Here is a 21,447-nt window from a genome sequence, read left to right as displayed (position 1 = left end):
AAGTATGGAGTTATACACCGAATGTTTTGATCTTACAGAGAAAGAAATGAGAACAGAAAAGCAGTAGCAGAGACAAGATACATTTGTCTTTTGTTTCACGGATTTATTCGCGAATGTCAACCACAAATTACATCCCTGTGACTCAAAACTCTCTGAGGTCGATGCAGAGTCACGATGTTTTCCGTGCATCACCATCATGGTGTGACGCAGTTCCACAGTTATGCTAATTAGTTAAAGCTCCTTGCGTTCGGCTGTTTCTGTAAGGCCATGCTGTTTACCTCAAGGAGGAGGAAAACGGTCGCAAAATGGAGAAAAGCAGCCCTCAGGACATCAAAATGATCACATCTCGTCCGCATAATATTGTTCTTGCAAGACACAGGAAGATAACAAATAAAAATAATAATAATGGGTGGCACGGTGGTGTAGTGGTTAGCGCTGTCGCTTCACAGCAAGAAGGTCCGGGTTCAAGCCCCGTGGCCGGCGAGGGCCTTTCTGTGCGGAGTTTGCATGTTCTCCCCGTGTCCGCGTGGGTTTCCTCCGGGTGCTCCGGTTTCCCCCACAGTCCAAAGACATGCAGGTTAGGTTAACTGGTGACTCTAAATTGACCGTAGGTGTGAATGGTTGTCTGTGTCTATGTGTCAGCCCTGTGATGACCTGGCGACTTGTCCAGGGTGTACCCCGCCTTTCGCCCGTAGTCAGCTGGGATAGGCTCCAGCTTGCCTGCGACCCTGTAGAACAGGATAGAGCGGCTACAGATAATGAGATGAGATGGGATAATAATAATTTCAGATGACTTTGCAGTCAGCACCTTTAGGTTGACAAATAGGAAAATAAAGTTTTCTTCATTTGATATTTTATTTTCAAAAATATAAACTCGTGAACCCGATATCAGAAATTAAATTGAATCGTTACATGCCTACTGTCAGCAAGTCCACTACTCAAGATTGCTCATGTGGACGAAGAGTGATTCTGCCACGAGACATTAATGAGAGCGATTCTGTAACGATCGTCTTTGACAACTGAACGTGTTGCAATCATTTTAGCCCCGCCCATATGTCCGAGGTCAGCTTGCACGGGCAAGAAGAATAATCGAATTCAGCCTGGGTGCACAAATATAACACGGTGTACCCGGAGATGAAAATGGTGAAGCAGTCCTCTCTGCAGAACCAAAAGTTAGACTGGACTTCTGGCTCGACTCCATCCAGGTCTAAGGAGCACTCCAACTTACCTTACACTTCTAAAGGAGCTCCACTGATATGAAAGAACCTGAAGCTCCAGTTGAAAACTCTGAGCTGTTCACAGAAGTAAAAGGTGTGAATGAGTACCGTCCTGATCTACAACCACTTCACACCCCATCTGTTCTACGAGTGTTTGACTCCAGCCAGCACTGAGGTGCTACAATTAAACGTGTACTTGCGAGTTGAAAAAACAGGCTTTTAAAAAGGAAACAATAAACAAAGCAAGTGTAGGGAAAAAAAAGGGCATCGGGGGAAAGAACAGAGTCCCTACTTGTTTTTAAAGCTAAAACAGAATAAATATTTGGAAATATGGTTAAAGCTAGACAGCCTTTTGATTTCATAAAATCAGTGAAATTTAGTTCCCTCTGAAATTTGGTCATTGTGATATACGTTTATTTCCGTTATATCTCGGCCAGTCTGTGGCTGGGAAGTTATTTAATTTGAGCGGATTCCTGAGCAAATAATTTGCATGAAATCGCTCGCTTCGCGCAGTCAAGCAGACAGAGGAAGTCCGTGCGTGTGTGTTCGCATGCGCAGGTTTACCTTTGAGCGTGCACTGACAGTTCCATCATTCTGTCGCTAAACGAACAACTGATCACACCGAGGTGCTCGCTGAGCGCCGATATTTATTAGTTTGGTCCTGCGTTTCCTTTCCTTCGTATATAACATAACGTCTTTTCTTCTCGCTTTCCGTTACTGTAGTCGCTCTTTCATGTTTAATTCGCACGCTCACGTCCTCCATTTTTCTCTCCGGTTTCAAATTTGTATCCCACAATGCCTTGCGCGAACAGGGAAAGCCCACCACGTCATGCATGTAGTATCTTGTATTGGGTCATGGTGAAGCAGGAAATAAATAAATAAATAAATAATTTTATATGAATGAATGAACGAACCCTTTATTGTCACTGTTACCAGTGAAATTGACCATCAACCTGTCCTTACAGAGGGGGAACAGGACAGGAAGACAGGGATAAAAGAAAAAGAAACACGATGAAAGATGAGGAAAAAAAAAAAAGAACACCCCCCCACTATGCTCCTATCAGGAGTACAGTGTGGGAGCATTTAAAAACCTCCGCACAAGCACACAATAACACAAGTACACTTTAAAATATGGGACTTGAAGGGAGGGGAGGAGGTAGAGGTAACCCAGCGCAAGCAAGCAGCCGTCCGCTCCTGCAGCCATGCAAACGGCGCTGGTCACACTGGGGGTGAAAAACGGCGACCGCGGAAAATTGGGGAAGGAATGCGCAGAGAAATGCAACCACCTTCCGTGGGAGCACGGAGAAGAAGAAATGTATACACATATATATATATATGTATACACATATGAGTGATTCCACGCTTATGGGTACTAAAATGGGGACATGAACTTATTTTTAAAAATTCACCTAAAACCATTTCTTTTTTTACCATCAGGTCACAAAACATGTAATCTTTAATGAACGATATGTTAAAAGATAACTTAAATTTTCTGAGATGTAATAAAAACATATTTATATGCCAGTCAAGCCTATGAGTTCCAAAATGATGTCTGTTACATTACTTCTGTTACGATTGTCCATCTCGCGTCTGTTACAAATTAATTACAATCTAGCTATACACCATGTTAATCTTATTGAAAGAATGTGTATGTTTATTCTACTACACATGTTTATTAATTATATTTGCTAAAACATCACCTTCCTATGTTTCAAAAAGTAATTCTACATTGTTAAAATTGAGAATATATATGTCCACAACACTTCTGTTACGTTCTGACTTTGGCATATAAATATGTTTTTATTACATCTCAGAAAATTAAAGTTATCTTTTAACATATCATTCATTAAAGATTACATGTTTTGTGACCTGATGGTAAAAAAAAGAAATGGTTTTAGGTGAATTTTTAAAAATAAGTTCATGTCCCCATTTCAGTACCCATAAGCGTGGAATCACTCATATCAGAGAATTTAGGGCCACGTGGCTCTAAATTCATTAATTGTTCCATTAAAGAAAAAAAACTAGTAAAATTGGAAGTCCGTGATTCGAATTCAGTAGCTTTCGGTCCACTAAACAAAAATAATTGTCAGGGAAAATTCTTTTTATGACCTACACTTGAAAAATCACAAAAAAACCGCAGCCTAGCTTTAAAATAGAAACGTTGGCATAAGGATAAGGAGAAAACATGATCAATGACGACGTTTTTTTTTTAAATTAATACATTAATACCAAGCACTCACAAAACTCATTCTGCTGTCTTGTCCCAGGAACATGGTGCCGGCATTAAAGTGCCATTCCACCATTGGATGTATTCTTTGGCATAAAATACAATATATTTTATGACAACATGACTAGACAGAGAAATCTTTTAGCTTCAAAATGATATATCAAACATAATTTTCTGACAACGACAAGTATATTAATTTTGCGACCAAAGTCACCTACCCTTTTAATTTCCATGCGGTAGTGAAACGTGATGTCATCGGCAGGTTCCCCTTCTTGTGTACCACGTGTCGGTCTATTTTTAGACCAGGAAACCCCCAAAGTGAGAGAGTCATTTCTCCTCGTATATGGGGGCCAAAAAAATTGCGAAAAATTTTGAGTTAATCTTTCAGTTAGCTAGATTTATTGGTATTAGCTAGATTTATTGGTATTATTTTTATCGTGTTCTACTCGCCATTGCTGATAATATGTGCCACGTCACGTGGTACACAAGAAGGGGAACCTGCCGATGACATCACGCACGGAAATTAAAAGGGTAGGTGACTTTGGTCGCAAAATTAATATACTTGTCGTTGTCAAAAAATTATGTTTGATATATTTTGAAGCTAAAAGATTTCTCTGTCTAGTGATACCATTTATATATGTTGTCAAAATATATTGTATTTTATGCCAAAGAATACATCCAATGGTGGACTGGCACTTTAAACCAATGACCAGATATGTATACAAATGCCTCATTTATAACATCCAGGATTTATCTTCTCTTTTTGTTCAGTCCAAATATCCAGAACATGTTGCATTTCCACAGTTCTACAGCCCGGTCCTTTGGGTCATTTTCTGCAGGGTCGATTCAGAGAGAAACTGCTTTCTCACACTCCAACTGAACTGCGCCGTGCTACTCGTTTGAACCGAGATCGCGTCCCTCAGATGCTCTTCGACTAGCTGTTTTGATCCACACCTGTGTGTAATGGCTGTGCTCTAATCCGCCTAAAGAACTGCACCACGAGGGCTTTCATGGCATACGTGCACATATTTATGATACAACGTTTATTTGAATTCTATTCATACCACACACAACTCTCATCTGGATACAAACTGATTGTTTTGACCTTTATTACAAGTGCTTGTTATAGCCATTGTACATGATCATTAGTAGGTCACATGAACACAAGTACAGATCCAGTCAAAAGTTTGTACACCCCTACTCATTCTCAGGGTTTTTGCATTTTCTAGATTGTAGAACAATACTGAAGACATCAAAACTATGAAACATCAGGAACATGTATAGAATTATCTCATCTCATTATCTCTAGCCGCTTTATCCTGTTCTACAGGGTCGCAGGCAAGCTGGAGCCTATCCCAGCTGACTACGGGCGAAAGGCGGGGTACACCCTGGACAAGTCGCCAGGTCATCACAGGGCTGACACATAGACACAGACAACCATTCACACCTACGGTCAATTTAGAGTCACCAGTTAACCTAACCTGCATGTCTTTGGACTGTGGGGGAAACCGGAGCACCCGGAGGAAACCCACGCGGACACGGGGAGAACATGCAAACTCTGCACAGAAAGGCCCTCGCCGGCCACGGGGCTCGAACCCGGACCTTCTTGCTGTGAGGCGACAGCGCTAACCACTACACCACCGTGCCGCCGTATAGAATTATGTGGTAAACAAACAAAAAAAATTTTTTTGCATATTTTATTGAGATTCGTCATAGTATCCAGTGTTTACCTGATTGCACACTATTGGCATTATCTTAACCAGCTTCATGAGGTAGTCACCTGGAATGCTTTTCAATCGACAGCTGTGCCTCGTCAAAAGTCAATTAGTGGACGAGTTTCTTGCCTTCTTAATGCGTTTGAGATCAAACAGTAAATAGTAAGCCACAAAAATGCAAATAATAAAATAGCCCTATTCAACAACTGTAGTAATCCATACTGTATTACATCAAGAACCGCTCAAGTAAGTAAAGAGAAACGACTGAATCATTATTTTAAAACATGAAATGTCTTTTAATTAATAAAAAAAAAAAAAAAAAAAATTAACAAACACCACCGAATTCCAAAGTGTCCACACTTTTATCTGGTACTGTCTGTTGGCTTTACGTGTGCCAGGAACTCCATAACTTACTTCCCAAAAACCTTTTCGCCACTCCTCCAACACGTCCTTTTAAAACGTTACAATACTTTCACCGAGAGATGATAGAAATTATGAAGAAAAAGTGCAAAACTTCTTTTCCAACTGGATATAACAGAATCCGTAGCAACGCGCCCATTCGGAAGTGATATGCTTACTGGATATCAGCAGAGTTTATTTCTACTGGTCATTTCATAGAAATAGTGTGAAAATCACCACAACTTGGAGGTTTGAGTCCATTGGACGATTGAGAGTTAAATCTAGAACATTTTTAGCTATAGATCAACTAACCAATAGTTTGAGCAAAAGGATTGAACACTCAGGAGTTTTTCACTATAGAACCCAGACTGTTGAATAATTTAGCAGAAGAATATATTTGGCTTTATTCTATCTACATTTCATTGGATATGAGCAATCGTGCACACTGATTGGCTACTCTACGACTAGGATATCAGCTCTTATACCGTGAGTAGAGAAAAACAAAAATGTCAGAGCGTGTACGGTAGCTGAACCAACCGAGGATGAAATAAAAACTACTCAAAAACAAAACCGCAGAAAATAAAAAAAAAGGAATAAAGTATTTGATGGTAAGAACGTACATCCTTTTTTTTAATTTTTCAAGAATTATTATTATAGCATCTTTCACAAATTGCTACTGTCGTTTCACCGGTTTGTTTACATACAAAGCGGAATTGATTTGGTCGGATGATTTGTATAAAGTTTTTATTTATCAAATTTGAAAAAAAAAAAAGTAATAAATAAAAATGCTCTGTTTCTCAAAATCCAGTGAATGTGGATAGAATAAAACAGTTATTCCACTCACTCAATCTCATTTGACATGGCTTATAGACAACTCGGTGCTACGCGCCTCATCGACTATCAGCTCATGTACGACTTGATTTCTGGGAATAACTGTTAAATACACTACCGTTCAAAAGTTTGGGGTCACCCAGACAATTGTGTTTTTTCCATGAAAAGTCACACTTTTATTTCCCACCATAAGTTGTAAAATGAATAGAAAATATAGTCGAGACGTTTTTCTGGCCATTTTGAGCATTTAATCGACCCCACAAATGTGATGCTCCAGAAACTCAATCTGCTCAAAGGAAGGTCAGTTTTATAGCTTCTCTAAAGAGCTCAACTGTTTTCAGCTGTGCTAACATGATTGTACAAGGGTTTTCTAATCATCCATTAGCCTTCTGAGGCACTCGGTGCGTTTACATGCACATAGAGAGAATCGAATTTCTGCCGTTGCTCGACTGAAATCGAAGTTCAAAATGCCATGTATACACCTTAATTCGGCTGAAATTGAACCGAACTCGATTTCTCGGAATCGAGCTACACGACCTAGATTATGCGATTGTAGCCGAGCTACTTAGTGCATGTAAACCCTATTGAGCTACGTATTCGAGCTACTTACTTCAGCACTGCCCCTTCCGGAAGTGACGAGTGACGAGACCACAAGCGGGAAACACAACCGCCTCGGTTGGCATGACAACGGCATGAATCTTTTCTTTTTGTGGCATTGTTTGCACTGTTAAAATTTAGCTCACTTACTGTATCACCAAATACATCTGTACAGCTGTTGCATAGCTGTGAATTGTGTACATAAACAAGTCACTGTATTTGTGTGTGTATATATAGATGTCCAACATCTGAAGAATGGCAATAAAAACAAAACAACTGAACTTTTTGTGTGTTTATTAAGACATAAGTTAAACTGTAAGCAAAAAATGGACTTTAGAAAAATATACAATTGTGCAAAATAAGTTGTCTTACAAAACAGTGGTCTGCGCAGGACAGTTTGCAGCCATACAGTCTGTTAGAGCAAGCCTAACAGCTTGAGCACGGAACTTGTGAACACGGAACTGCCAGTGTTGCCAGATTGGGCGGTTTTAAGTGTATTTTGGCGGATTTGAACATGTTTTGGGCTGGAAAACGTCAGCAGTATCTGGCAACACTGCTGATAACTTTGTTTATACTCTTGAATAGCTCTTCATGACGACAACCGGAAGTGTACCAACACGATGGGGCGTGTAGCGCCACCTGTGGCTCGGGTGCACAATGTACCTCACACAGCTCGATTAACTTGTGTGCATGTAGGATTGGATTTCTCTGGCACCCCTGCTGGGACCCTTAGCTCGATTACCGACAGCAGCTCGATTTGGATGTGCATGTAAACGCACTGAATGAGCAAACGCATTGTACCATTAGAACACTGGAGTGAGAGTTGCTGGAAATGGGCCTCTATACACCTATGGAGATATTGCACCAAAAACCAGACATTTGCAGCTAGAATAGTCATTTACCACATTAGCAATGTATAGAGTGGATTTCTGATTAGTTTAAAGTGATCTTCATTGAAAAGAACAGTGCTTTTCTTTCAGAAATAAGCACATTTCAAAGTGACCCCAAACTTTTGAACGGTAGTGTAGATCCTGCAGATATTCTGTTGCTAAACTATTCAACAGCCTGGATGCTATTGTTAAAAACGCTAAGTGTGTTAAATCATTTTGCTCAAACTCTTCGTTATGTACAGTACCGGTATATAACTAACAAGAATGCTCTGAGAGCACAATATCCCCCGCTGGCAACTATAGCTATGCTAGAAGTGCTGAATACACCCTCATGAAATTGTCAAAAGTACAAGTTTTGTAATCAAAGGCTGCAACTCTGGTAAAAGGTATAAAATATTTGTATTACCGACATATAACAAAGAATCCTGTCAAGTTTCGTGAAATTCCATCAAAAATCGTGAGAGAAGTCGATTTCAGAAGGCGAGCACCCTTTCTGGGACGGACGGACAGATATCGCCACGGCATAATCCCCTTTCGGGCCTTTCAGCCAGCGGGGGATAAAAATGTTCTAAAGTAACTCTAAATTGTCCGATGTACTCAAACCCGAAGTTATTATACTGTAATTGTCGCACTAGTTCTTAAAGTTTCCATTGTCAGTACAAATTGCTACAAGTTTTAATATGTTTATTTATTCTATATTTGCCATTAATTTCTATTTATGTTATGCAAAGTTTTCATGGAAATAAGTGTCAGCTTTTGAAACCCTGTGCCTAACACGGTTCATTATTATTATTAGAAGGTAAACTACGGCTAGTCTTTCCAGACATAGGAAGGAACTCCACGTCTGTAAAAAAAAAAAAAAAAAAAAAAAGAAACGTATCCAAAGGAGCACAGATGCCCCTGGCGGAACAGTCTGAAAGAGAATCTAATCGTTGCTTGTGGAAAATTTACATCCAGATTGATGCGCTAAAAAGTTAAAATGTTCAAATCTATGACCCAGTTTAAAGTTGCATGAATCTTGAATCACCTTTGGTATGTGGACGGATTACAACGCCCCTAAAAGTCATGCCAGTTCCCAGGGCACACCTACAAACTGCATTTCTTTAAAGTAGGTCAAATATGAGTCAATCTTGCTGCCGTTCGAACTCGTGCTAGGTCATATCCAGAAAGACCTAAAATTTAAATTTGGTGCACATGGGTCAGTTTTAACTGTCAAAAAAAAAAAGAAAAAAAAAATGTCCGTGTCTGAACTCGCTCCCTACTCACTACAGACCCTTTTCACGTGACGTCACGACAAACGCGGCCGCCATTTTGGACATGCACTACCAGTAGTTTACCACAGCCAACACTGAGGAACGGCAGCAAAGAAAGTTTTTACTTTCAGCAAGACTTCCATCATGCCACTATATTGTTGTGCACCTGGATGTAGTAACCGTCAACAAACAAGGCAAGGGTTATCATTTTATCGGATCCCGACAGAGAAGATGGATAGCGGCCATTAACAGGAAAGATTGGCAGCCCTCGGCATACCAACGCTTGTGTAGTGACCACTTGGTTGGAGGTAAGACGAATAAAATTAGCCAGAAAAGGCATTACATTGCTGTTAACATTCTGTGGCGGCGAGTGTGTAACCAAATAGGCTAAAATAACCCATTGTAACCTCTTTGTTCTTCTGTAGTAGCTATTGTTGACTAGCTAATGTCAGCAACATAGTAGCTAGTATGTTACTGTAGCAATGTTTACGTTCAGTCATTTGGATGACTGTTAAAACCTTTCAGTCTCAAGTTTTTCCTTTACTGTATTTACTAGTTTACTGTAATTATGATCCGGCAGCTATTTACACCGGATCCAGTGTAAATAGCTCCGGCAGCTATTTACCTGTACAGGGCTTAATTTGAGGGGGAACAAGCCGGAGCGCGCTCCGGAACCTCGGACGTTGGCTCCGGCAACTATTTACACTGGATCCGGTGTAAATAGCTGCCGGATCATAATTACAGTAAACTAGTAAATACAGTAAAGGAAAAACTTGAGACTGAAAGGTTTTAACAGTCATCCAAATGACTGAACGTTAACATTGCTACAGTAACATACTAGCTACTATGTTGCTGACATTAGCTCGTGCTAACAGCTAGCTGCTAGTACACTGCTACAACACAGACACCGACCCTAATAATACAGTTCTTGGTCATTGCCTGGTAACAGCAAATTTATAACCGGCCATGTCTCAGACTAAGAAGTTATTTCAATGACATTTAATAACATTTTGTTTATCCTGAGGACCGAAAGTAAATGAAAATGTGAACAAACCTTAGCTGTAATAAGATGGCGACCACCGGCTCCAGGGACGACCCGTTGATGTAGGCATGTTACCCGGCCTGACACAAAATATTTGTAGGCATCCAAACTCTTATACACTTTCAGATCAATACCTGTGTATGGCGATGGGTTTTTAACGACATAGGTATACAGATCATGTGGGCCGAAGTCAGGTAAAGACGAGGGCTTCGTGTACTTCCGAACGTCAGTGAACAATCCTGGTGGAAGCAGGTAAACGTCGTTCTCTAAGCCTGCTAACCTCAATTTTTGCAAATACCTCTCCCTCTGTTCGCCCTGTAAATGCCCTACGTCGCTGGATAGTGAAGGTGTTTTCTGCATCTCGCTCCTTTTTCTTTTATGTTTTTCGTTTGTCGCCTTCCTCGCATTCAAACCGATTCAAACCGAAGTCCACTACATGTCCAAAATGGCGGTCGCGTTTACGAAGGTCACGTGACTGAAAAGGGTCTATAGAGGGCACTATAGAGTGAAGGCGCTATTTTGTAGTGCTGTCCGAAACCTTCGTGCGGATTATTTACACCCTATATAGTGCACTCAAAGTATACCACAATGCATCATGAAAAGTAGTGAACAACGATGGTCACTAACCAAAGCAATATATCCCATCATGTATTGCGGTCGCGCTGAAAGAAATAAGTCTCAAACTTGATTTAATAAAATGCAGCGGTGAAGAAGAAAGGATTCAGCCTTGATTTAAAAGAACTGAAAGCTGCAGCTACTTTGTATTGATTAATGTAGGAAATGCGCTCAGTATAATATGGATTTATCACAAAAATACGTGTGTATTTATTATTTTGAAAACCAACCAGCCGACTGATCTGGCACGTTTTAATCTTGCGACAGTAATGACGTAAATACCAGCGCGACGGAGTAGTGTCCGAAAGCGTTTTTTTTTTTCATTTTACCCATGAGCTCACTATACAGTCCTCTATCGAGTAATTCCCTATATAGGGAGTAGTGGACGATGTCCGACACAGGGTACGAGTTCATATTTCCCAACCTTTGACCCAGTTAGAAGTAGGTCAAATATGGGTCAATCTTGCCGCCATTCGAACTCGTGCTTGGTCATATCCAGAAAGACCTCAAATTTAAATTTGGTGCACGTGGGTGCGAGTGTTCCAGACGGACATAGTGAAAGCATAACGCCCCCGCCGACTAAAAAGTCAGCCCGGGGTCGTCATAAAAAGAAGCAAAAATCACAGATTTGAATTGGACTCGAATCCCAGAGATACCCCACCTTCACATGTAAAACAAATCCAAACCAAAAACAGACTGCTTTTTTTTTTAATTAAGCAAGATTGCGGCCTAACTAATGCTCTGCGTTTTCTTTGAACGCCACCATTCCCAGTATCATACGGACCCTTCACGCTGGTTTACTGTATATAACATCTTTCATGTATTAACAGCTAATCGCTGACACACTACTGCGAGAAACACATATGTGAAAACAGCACTCCACACCCCAGGGTGTTTAATTTATTCAATATTAAAAGCGTGACGCTTCAATAAGAGCTCTAATATGGCGCGCTGCAACACAGCAACAAGCTCATGTGAATTTCCCTGACGGTGTTCGCTGTGGTTCCAATCCATCGTGAGAAGACTGCAGCTAAACCGTGCCTGCTCCCCTGGGCAGGAGCTCAGCAGTATCTTACATTAACAGATGGGCCTCGCAATACTCTCAAGCTTGAGAGAGAGTGTGTGTGTGTGTGTGTGTGTGTGTGTGTGTGTGTGTGTGTGTGTGTGTGTGTGAGAGAGAGCGAGAGAGAGTGAGTGTGAGTGAGAGCACAAGTGCATGTTTATGCGAATGTGAACAGAGAATAATGGCTTCTAGGACTTGGGGTGAAACCGAACGAGTCATCAAATGAAAGACACAGGCGGGACTTACAGATCTTGTGTTTCCCTTTCATGGGGAATTTCACCAGCAGCTCCTGGGGGTTGGTGCAAATGAAGACGAATGGAGAGGCGGACTCGTCGCTGTTGTGAGGATACTGCAGAGAGAGAGAGGGAGAGAGAGAGGGGGGGAACAATGAGGCTGGTTCAGGAAGGAAAGGCTTTTCAAGCGTCGTAATTGATAGAAAGCACGCGGCACAGCTCGAAATTGACTGACACTTTCATGAGAAAGGTGACATCTATCTAATCTGTCGGGGTAGCGCTATGGGTCATCTTATTTCCTCAGTGCTATCAGATGGTGCTGTGATTGCATCTCGGCAGTCAGGAAACACAACACCGTTCTCTCCCTCTCCCCCCCGCCTCCTCTCTTTTCCCGTGGTCTCTTAAATAGGAGCTTGGGGGGGGGTGCAGGGCTTTTAGTAGCGCGATACATGGCTCTAAGACAGGCTTCTTATAGCTCAACAAACCGGTTCCGTATTGTTCTACAATTACGGCATGACTACTTATGACAATGCAAGCCTGAGGAAACAGACATCAGCTGCCAAACACATTTCAGGATAAAAACATGGCAGCTATAGCTATGCGAGTTCCTGCGAGTGAAATCTCTGGTTTATGAATTCTTGCCTGGCCTGTAGATAAGCAAGCGCTTGGAATACTCCAGTGTTTGATAAGGATAATCGGAGCTGGCAGAAATTCTGAGGAAAGAGAACAAAAGCGCATAGTGTGCGTGCGTGCGCGTGTGTGTGTGTGTGTAGGCTGAGGCCTATTTAAAGGGTGACAGACTGCTCGATGGCTCAGTGAGAATAATGGAGCATCAGCTTTTAACAACAGAGAGATCGGCTACTCTTTTATAGCCTCCTTTTATTGAATCCGGTAGCTCTGCCTCAATCCCCTCATTTGCCATAAACCACTGACTTGATTGATACTCCATATTAATCTCAAATCAAAATGCAGTTAACGCCTGACGAAGGGGGTCGTAGTTAAAACCTAACTATGCAGGACCACATATTTGGCTGGGATAGAAGAGGGGGGGAAAAAAAAAATCATCCCATGCATACTTGGAATAAATCAGACAATTTGTCAGTTAAGGCTCTGCTTTCCATCTTCGTCTGCGTAATTAAGATTTAGAGCTGTGGAATTTAACTGCTGTAAACCCCCATCTCTGTGTGATTGCTCCAATTACATGCTAATTGAAAAGTGCTGTAATATTTCACACTAGGAATGAATTTTATAGACATCAGTCATTTAGTAAAGCTGTGTACATACATGCATACAGTTAGGTCCATAAATATTTGGACAGAGGCAACATTTTTCTAATTTTGGTTCTGTACATTACCCACAATGAATTGTGAACAAAACAGTTCAGATGCAGTTGAAGTTCAGACTTTCAGCTTTAATTCAGCGGGTTGAACAAAACGATTGCATAAAAATGTGAGGAACTAAAGCATTTTTTAAAACACAATCCCTTCATTTCAGGGGCTCAAAAGTAATTGGACAAATTAAATAATTGTAAATAAAATGTTCATTTCTAATACTTGGCTGAAAACCCTTTGTTGGCAATGACTGCCTGAAGTCTTGAACTCATGGACATCACCAGACGCTGGGTTTCCTCCTTTTTAATGCTCTGCCAGGCCTTTACTGCAGCGGTTTTCAGTTGCTGTTTGTTTGTGGGCCTTTCTGTCTGAAGTTTAGTCTTTAACAAATGAAATGCATGCTCAATTGGGTTGAGATCAGGTGACTGACTTGGCCATTCAAGAATATTCCACTTCTTTGCTTTAATAAACTCCTGGGTTGCTTTGGCTTTATGTTTTGGGTCATTGGCCATCTGTATTATGAAACGCCGACCAATCAGTTTGGCTGCATTTGAGCACACAGTATGTCTCTGATGCCCCTTTTCCACCAAAGCAGTTCCAGGGCTGGTTCGGGGCCAGTGCTTAGTTTGGAACTGGGTTTTCTGTTTCCACTGACAAAGAACTGGCTCTGGGGCCAGAAAAAACGGTTCCAGGCTAGCACCAGCTCTTTGCTGGGCCAGAGGAAAGAATCGCTTACGTCAGCGGGGGGGCGGAGTTGTTGAGACCAACAACAATAACAAGACCGCAAAAGATCACCATTTTTAAGCGACGAGAAGCAGCAGCTGTACAAAGGCAAGTCATCCATTATTATTATTGTTGCTGCTGCTGCTTCTTCCATGTTGTTTTTGCTTCGATATTCGCGCCAAGGTTTATGCAAACGTAGCGACGTAACTGACGTATACAGCAACGTAACTGACGTGTACAGCGACGTAACGATGTGGCTTCCCTTAGCACTGCGAACTATGGAAAAGCAAGCTGGTTCTCAGCTGGCTCGCAAGTTGAATGAGTTGTGAACCAGCACTGGCCCCGAACCAGCCCTGGAACTGATTTGGTGGAAAAGGGGTATCAATACCTCAGAATTCATCCAGCTGCTTCTGTCCTGTCTCACATCATCAATAAACACTAGTGACCCGGTGCCACTGGCAGCCATGCATGCCCAAGCCATCACACTGCCTCCACCGTGTTTTACAGATGATGTAGTATGCTTTGGATCATGAGCTGTACCACGCCTTCGCCATACTTTTTTCTGGTTGATCTTGGTTTCATCCGTCCAAAGAATGTTCTTCCAGAACTGTGCTGGCTTTTTTAGATGCTTTTTTTTTTTTTAGCAAAGTCCAATCTAGCCTTTTTATTCTTGAGGCTTATGAGTGGCTTGCACTGTGCAGTGAACCCTCTGTATTTACTTTCATGCAGTCTTCTCTTTATCGTAGATTTGGATATTGATACGCCTACCTCCTGGAGAGTGTTGTTCACTTGGTTGGCTGTTGTGAAGGGGTTTCTCTTCACCATGGAAATTATTCTGCGATCATCCACTACTGTTGTCTTCTGTGGGCATCCAGGTCTTTTTGCATTGATGAGTTCACCAGTGCTTTCTTTCTTTCTCAGGATGTACCAAACTGTAGATTTTGCCACTCCTAATATTGTAGCAATTTCTCAGATGGGTTTTTTCTGTTTTCGCAGCTTAAGGATGGCTTGTTTCACCTGCATGGAGAGCTCCTTTGAGCGCATGTTTTCTTCACAGCAAAATCTTCCAAATGCAAGCACCACACCTCAAATCAACTCCAGGCCTTTTATCTGCTTAATTGAGAATGACATAACGAAGGAATTTCCCACACCTGCCCATGAAATAGCCTTTGAGTCAATTGTCCAATTACTTTTGGTCCCTTTAAAAACAGGGTGGCACATGTTAAGGAGCTGAAACTCCTAAACCCTTCATCCAATTTTAATGTGGATACCCTCAAATGAAAGCTGAAAGTCTGGACTTTATGTCCATGTCCATTATATAACTATAACTTGAATATGTTTCAGTAAACAGGTAAAAAACCCAAAATGTGTCAGTGTCCAAATATATATGGACCCAACTCTGTGTGTGTGTGTGTGTGTGTGTGTGTGTGTGTGTGTGAGAGATATATATATGCGCGCATGCATGCATGCATGCATGCATGTATTATATACAACCCTGATTCCAAAAAAGTTGGGAAAAAGTACAGATTGTAAATAAAAATGGAATGCAATGATGTGGAAGCTTCAAAATTCCATATTTTATTCAGAATAGAACATAGATGACATATCAAATGTTTAAACTGAGAAAATGTATCATTTAAAGAGAAAAATTAGGCGATTTTAAATTTCATGACAACAACATCTCAAAAAAGTTGGGACAAGGCCATGTTTACCACTGTGAGACATCCCCTTTTCTCTTTACAACAGTCTGTAAACGTCTGGGGACTGAGGAGACAAGTTGCTCAAGTTTAGGGATAGGAATGTTAACCCATTCTTGTCTAATGTAGGATTCTAGTTGCTCAACTGTCTTAGGTCTTTTTTGTCGTATCTTCCGTTTTATGATGCGCCAAATGTTGTCTATGGGTGAAAGATCTGGACTGCAGGCTGGCCAGTTCAGTACCCGGACCCTTCTTCTATGCAGCCATGATGCTGTAATTGATGCAGTATGTGGTTTGGCATTGTCATGTTGGAAAATGCAAGGTCTTCCCTGAAAGAGACGTCGTCTGGATGGGAGCATATGTTGCTCTAGAACCTGGATATACCTTTCAGCATTGATGGTGTCTTTCCAGGTGTGTAAGCTGCCCATGCCACACGCACTAATGCAACCCCATACCATCAGAGATGCAGGCTTCTGAACTGAGCGCTGATAACAACTTGGGTCGTCCTTCTCCTCTTTAGTCCGAATGACACGGCGTCCCTGATTTCCATAAAGAACTTCAAATTTTGATTCGTCTGACCACAGAACAGTTTTCCACTTTGCCACAGTCCATTTTAAATGAGCCTTGGCCCAGAGAAGACGTCTGCGCTTCTGGATCATGTTTAGATACGGCTTCTTCTTTGAACTATAGAGTTTTAGCTGGCAACGGCGGATGGCACGGTGAATTGTGTTCACAGATAATGTTCTCTGGAAATATTCCTGAGCCCATTTTGTGATTTCCAATACAGAAGCATGCCTGTATGTGATGCAGTGCCGTCTAACGGCCCGAAGATCACGGCCACCCAGTATGGTTTTCCGGTCTTGACCCTTATGCATAGAGATTCTTCCAGATTCTCTGAATCTTTTGATGATATTATGCACTGTAGATGATGATATGTTCAAACTCTTTGCAATTTTACACTGTCGAACTCCTTTCTGATATTGCTCCACTATTTGTCGGCACAGAATTAGGGGGATTGGTGATCCTCCTCCCATCTTTACTTCTGAGAGCCGCTGCCACTCCAAGATGCTCTTTTTATACCCAGTCATGTTAATGACCTATTGCCAATTGGCCTAATGAGTTGCAATTTGGTCCTCCAGCTGTTCCTTTTTTGTACCTTTAACTTTTCCAGCCTCTTATTGCCCCTGTCCCAACTTTTTTGAGATGTGTTGCTGTCATGAAATTTCAAATGAGCCAATATTTGGCATGAAATTTCAAAATGTCTCACTTTCGACATTTGATATGTTGTCTATGTTCTATTGTGAATACAATATCACTTTTTGAGATTTGTAAATTATTACATTCCGTTTTTATTTACAATTTGCACTTTGTCCCAACTTTGTGTGCGCGCGCACACTAGCAGGTTGCCTGGTGTTGCCCGGGTTTTACAAAATTCTGGGGGCAACACAGACTTCCATGTTAAATTTGGTGAAGATCCATCAAGAAATGATGTTCACCCAAGGCAAACAAAAATCCAAAACATCCACCACCCAGGGGCCCACCGGGGACCCCCTGGGGCCCAAACACGGAATTTCTGAGTTCAGCCAAATTGCGGCCATCTCCTGTACCTACGTGCCAAGTTTAGTGAAGATCTGTCGAGAGTTTGTGTTGATAATTGTAACGTCAAAGGCACTGAGGGGGTGTGTGGGTGGGTGGATGTTGTACCCCCCAGGGACCTCCCTGGGGTCCATACATGAATTTTGTTTATATCTGCAAAATTCCAGGTCATCCCCAGACCTACTTGCCAAATTTGGTGAAAATCTATCGAGAAATGGTGACGTTAGCTCAAGACAAACAAACAAACTCCTATTGTATGATGTAGTTCTTATGAATAAAGAGTCTTCCAAATAATTATACGATTTGAAGCTGATCAGTCGAAGGTCCTCATTCATGAGTCTCTTTGTCTCTGAACTTAGAAGTTCTTTGAAAACATGAATATTTTTCCGAACTGGATTTCTACGAGGACCACATTTCTCTTATGAATAAATTCGTCCACATTCAGTGTGATAAGCGAGGCCCAGTGAAAGAAGGCTGGCAGGCTGGTTAGATGCAATCTGCAACTAAAGAGGTTGTCGCTCAGCCCACACACTTTCCCAGCTAACATTGGACACACACTGAAAAACAAGTCAGCGAGCGAAAACAAGGATAAAAGGCAGCCGCAACAATTTGCTGACAAGGTGCCAGATAAGTGAAAGCACCTTATTTTTTCTGTGGCCTGGGATTCTGGCAGAATGTCACGGCAATAAACAGCAGCGACGAATGAGAGATTCACATTGTCTGGGTTGAAGTGTGGCAGGCAGGAAGAGTGACCCTTCTGCCAGAAAACATCATGGGACTGGAGAGCCACAGCCCTCCCGTGTCCCCGCAAAACAAAGGCGGCTCAGAGTCTTAACCAGGCGGAGGGAATGATGAATCCGAGGACGGCTGCCCTGTTCCCTGCGACCAGCCACAGCTTTTCAGCTGCTGTCCGCAATTAGGAGGCGAGACGAGCAATCTTCCCTTGCTGTGGTGCAGTGCAAATGGGGCTGCTGTGTGGCAGCCAGGCCCGCTTGGCTGCACTCAATCTCAGCCAAATAAAAAGAGCTTCATTGGCACTAACGTCCTGATTCAGAGGGAGCTCTGTCTGTGTGGATGGAGGAAAAAAAAAAAAAAGGCGAGAGCACGGGGGGGGGGGGTTAAACTAAAAAACAAAAAGGGCTCAGTCAAGTTGTTAGTAATGGGGGGGGAAGAAAAGAAAGCAGATCAGCTCCTCTTACAACAAGCCTGTAGAGGGTTTTTCTTCTTTTCTTCCAAAGAAAAGAGAAAATCTTGCACTGACATCCAGTTGAGACGAGATGAAGAAGCCCGTTTCCAAACTAACACGCCACGACAATGTTCATTACAGGATCGCGCAGGCTGCATGCAAATCATTCATGCGTAAACGCAAGAAAGCATGACTGAGGGGGGAGGGGGGAAGGTAGGTATGTAGGTAGGTAGGTAGGTAGGTAAATAAATAAATAAGTCAAGACTTCGAGCAGGTGATATCCTGCAAGCCAGAGGCCACATGGGAGCTACAGTGAAAGCAAATGCCTGGCTGGCATTCCAGCTGAGACTCTTAATAATGAAAAAGAAATTGCTACTGGATATATGACCTCGCTCTTTCCCTCTCTCTCTGCTATTATTCTCCGGTTACACAATCATCCGGCTGTTCAAGACGAGACAGAAAAAGCAACTTCTTTCACTAAACGTATAATCAAATACGGCACCAGTGTACCAACAAACCAATCTAGAAGTAATTACCGGTACTTTAACGAAACAAATCAATGGAATCGATAATTAAATCCACAGTTACACAACAAGTTATCCATGATACCCCAAGCGCTACTGAATTCTCAAATCTGATTGGTTAAAAGCTCTATATTCCATTCAGCTAGCATGATAGTGAATGAGTCAAAGACGAGTAGCTGTATATCCGATATACCACAAAAAAAAGCCAGTCAATATAATAATAATAAATACACACACTTCATATATCAGCATTCCCAAAGGCTAGCTTACCCGCGACTCAGTGCTGTTAGCGTGGCAGTCCATTTACCTTCCAGCCAGTGTAGCGTTAGCGAAGTCCAATGCTAGCGCAGACCAGTGCTCGCGCAGTCAAGCCGAATATGATTATTTTCCCTGTCTCATTTACTTAATTACTTTTAAAATCAACATCGACACACAATGGAACGACCTGGCTGCCAAAATTCTCTCAAAATCTTCCGTATTTAACGGAGCAAACCTGGCAACCATGTTCGTTTACAAATTCTCACAGTCACTCGCTCGCACGGAAGAAGTTTTATATCTTTGACGTGTGACGTCGTGTTGTCTTGACAACATGCAATATTGGAACAATATCGCACACTCATTCTCCATTGGGTAGAGTGACGTACTGTAATACACGTAGGATAAGCGATATGCTAACAATATTGCATGCTATCAAACCAAATGAATGAAACCCACAAGAAGGGAATAGAACACGTGTTTATTCCATCGAAAAAGTGTCCTGGATGTGTAATAATTAAATATTGGCTGGCTTTTTTTCCCCCCCCAAATGGTATATTAGGATATATTCCATTCAGCTAGCATGATACTGAATGAGTCGAAGAATATATCGGATATACCATGAAAAAAAGCCAGCCGATATTATTATTACCACCACTACTACTATTATTACATTTCACATTCCTTTTGGGTGTTCAATGCGTCATTCGGTTTCAAAATTCTCTCAAAATCTGTATTTCATGAAGCAAACCTGGCGGCCATGTTTGTTTACAAATTGTCACAGTCAATCACGAGTACGAAAGTTTTACATCTCTGACGTGTGACGTCATGTCTTGATAACCGTGCAATATCAAACCATATTCAAACACTCGTTCTCCATTGGGTAGAGTGACGTAATACATGTAGGATAAGCGATATGCTAACAATATTGCATGCTGTCAAACCAAATTAATGATACCTGCTGGAAGGGAATAGAATACATGTTTTTATTCCATCGAAAGAGTGTCCTGGATGTATAATCACGTGTTTTCTGGAAGGCGTCGCCAGCGACTACAGCTACTAGCAGCTCGCTCTCAGGCTAGCTCTCTGGTGCGCGCTCAAGTTCGCTGGTAGTTGTGTCACCAGGACCATGTCTCAGTGCTTCCACCAGTGTCCTTGCTTACCCACCATGGCTCCTTCTTCAATGTGTTGGTTTCTATAAGAGGACTTTGTTGGGTATTAGTTCAGGGTGGGATAGACGGTGTCCTGCTAGTCCCATTCTTCTGTACGCCATTCTCTAGCTGACACGAGGTCAAGCTCCATATTAGTTGGGAAGTGTTGTGATGTGGTGCATTTTTGCACAGGGATTGTAGTCTGTAATGTATGAAGTAAAGTAATTTTGCTTAGTCTTTCTCACGTCCAGTTGCAGGCGCCACCTAGTTCTTTGGAGTGAAAAGAGTAGCAGCGTCCGCAAGTTCCTTCCTGGTGGTTTCATAGCTCTCCAGGTCAGGATTCATACAATGCCTCCAAAAAGGCACACCATGGGCATCTTGCGGCCCCAGCCGGAATGGTCGAGGATCTCAGAGAAGGTTGGAGTCTTATGTCTTGGCACTCACCATTCCTCCACCTTCTGCCTTCCAGGTTAAGCCTTTTTAATTAAGCAAAGGCTCAGAGAATCAAGACTTTGAATTGAAACCACCTCTTCAGGCAAAGGCTAGCAGTAGGAAAACTCTAAACCCAAACCAACAAAGCAGCGTCTCTGGGGATCCTAACAAAACTCAGTTTTGCTGAAGGGCGGATGAATATTGAGAGGAGTGGGCTACATGCCAAGAAAAACTCAATGAGAACCTGCTGTGGTATTAAATGAATAACACAATGGCCGAGCACTGGGGAGGTAAAAGTATGGCATCACATCTCCCTGCCATTGATCACTTTTCATACAACAGCATTTCATTACTTACTTAATCAAGGCTAAATGCTCATGATTAAATAAATACATGAACCTTTATATTAATACAGCGCTTCAAGCTACCTTGCTCATTTTTTCTCTGTTATAAAAGTTCTGCTGTAATTA

The 21,447-nt window shown here is 41.9% G+C and overlaps 1 protein-coding gene across 1 annotated transcript in view; it reads right to left on the bottom strand.

The window, feature by feature from the left end:
- trip4 (thyroid hormone receptor interactor 4) overlaps positions 1 to 21,447 on the bottom strand; it is a 204,171-nt gene that overhangs the window by 99,497 nt on the left and 83,227 nt on the right. The window contains exon 12 of the mRNA XM_060940426.1: positions 12,096 to 12,198. Coding sequence (XP_060796409.1) covers positions 12,096 to 12,198 — 103 coding nt within the window. The remainder of the gene's footprint in view (positions 1 to 12,095; positions 12,199 to 21,447) is intronic.

The sequence above is a fragment of the Neoarius graeffei genome, chromosome 15 (genome assembly GCF_027579695.1).
Source record: "Neoarius graeffei isolate fNeoGra1 chromosome 15, fNeoGra1.pri, whole genome shotgun sequence".
Taxonomy (NCBI): Eukaryota; Metazoa; Chordata; class Actinopteri; order Siluriformes; family Ariidae; genus Neoarius; species Neoarius graeffei.
This window is presented reverse-complemented; position numbering and strand designations above follow the sequence as displayed.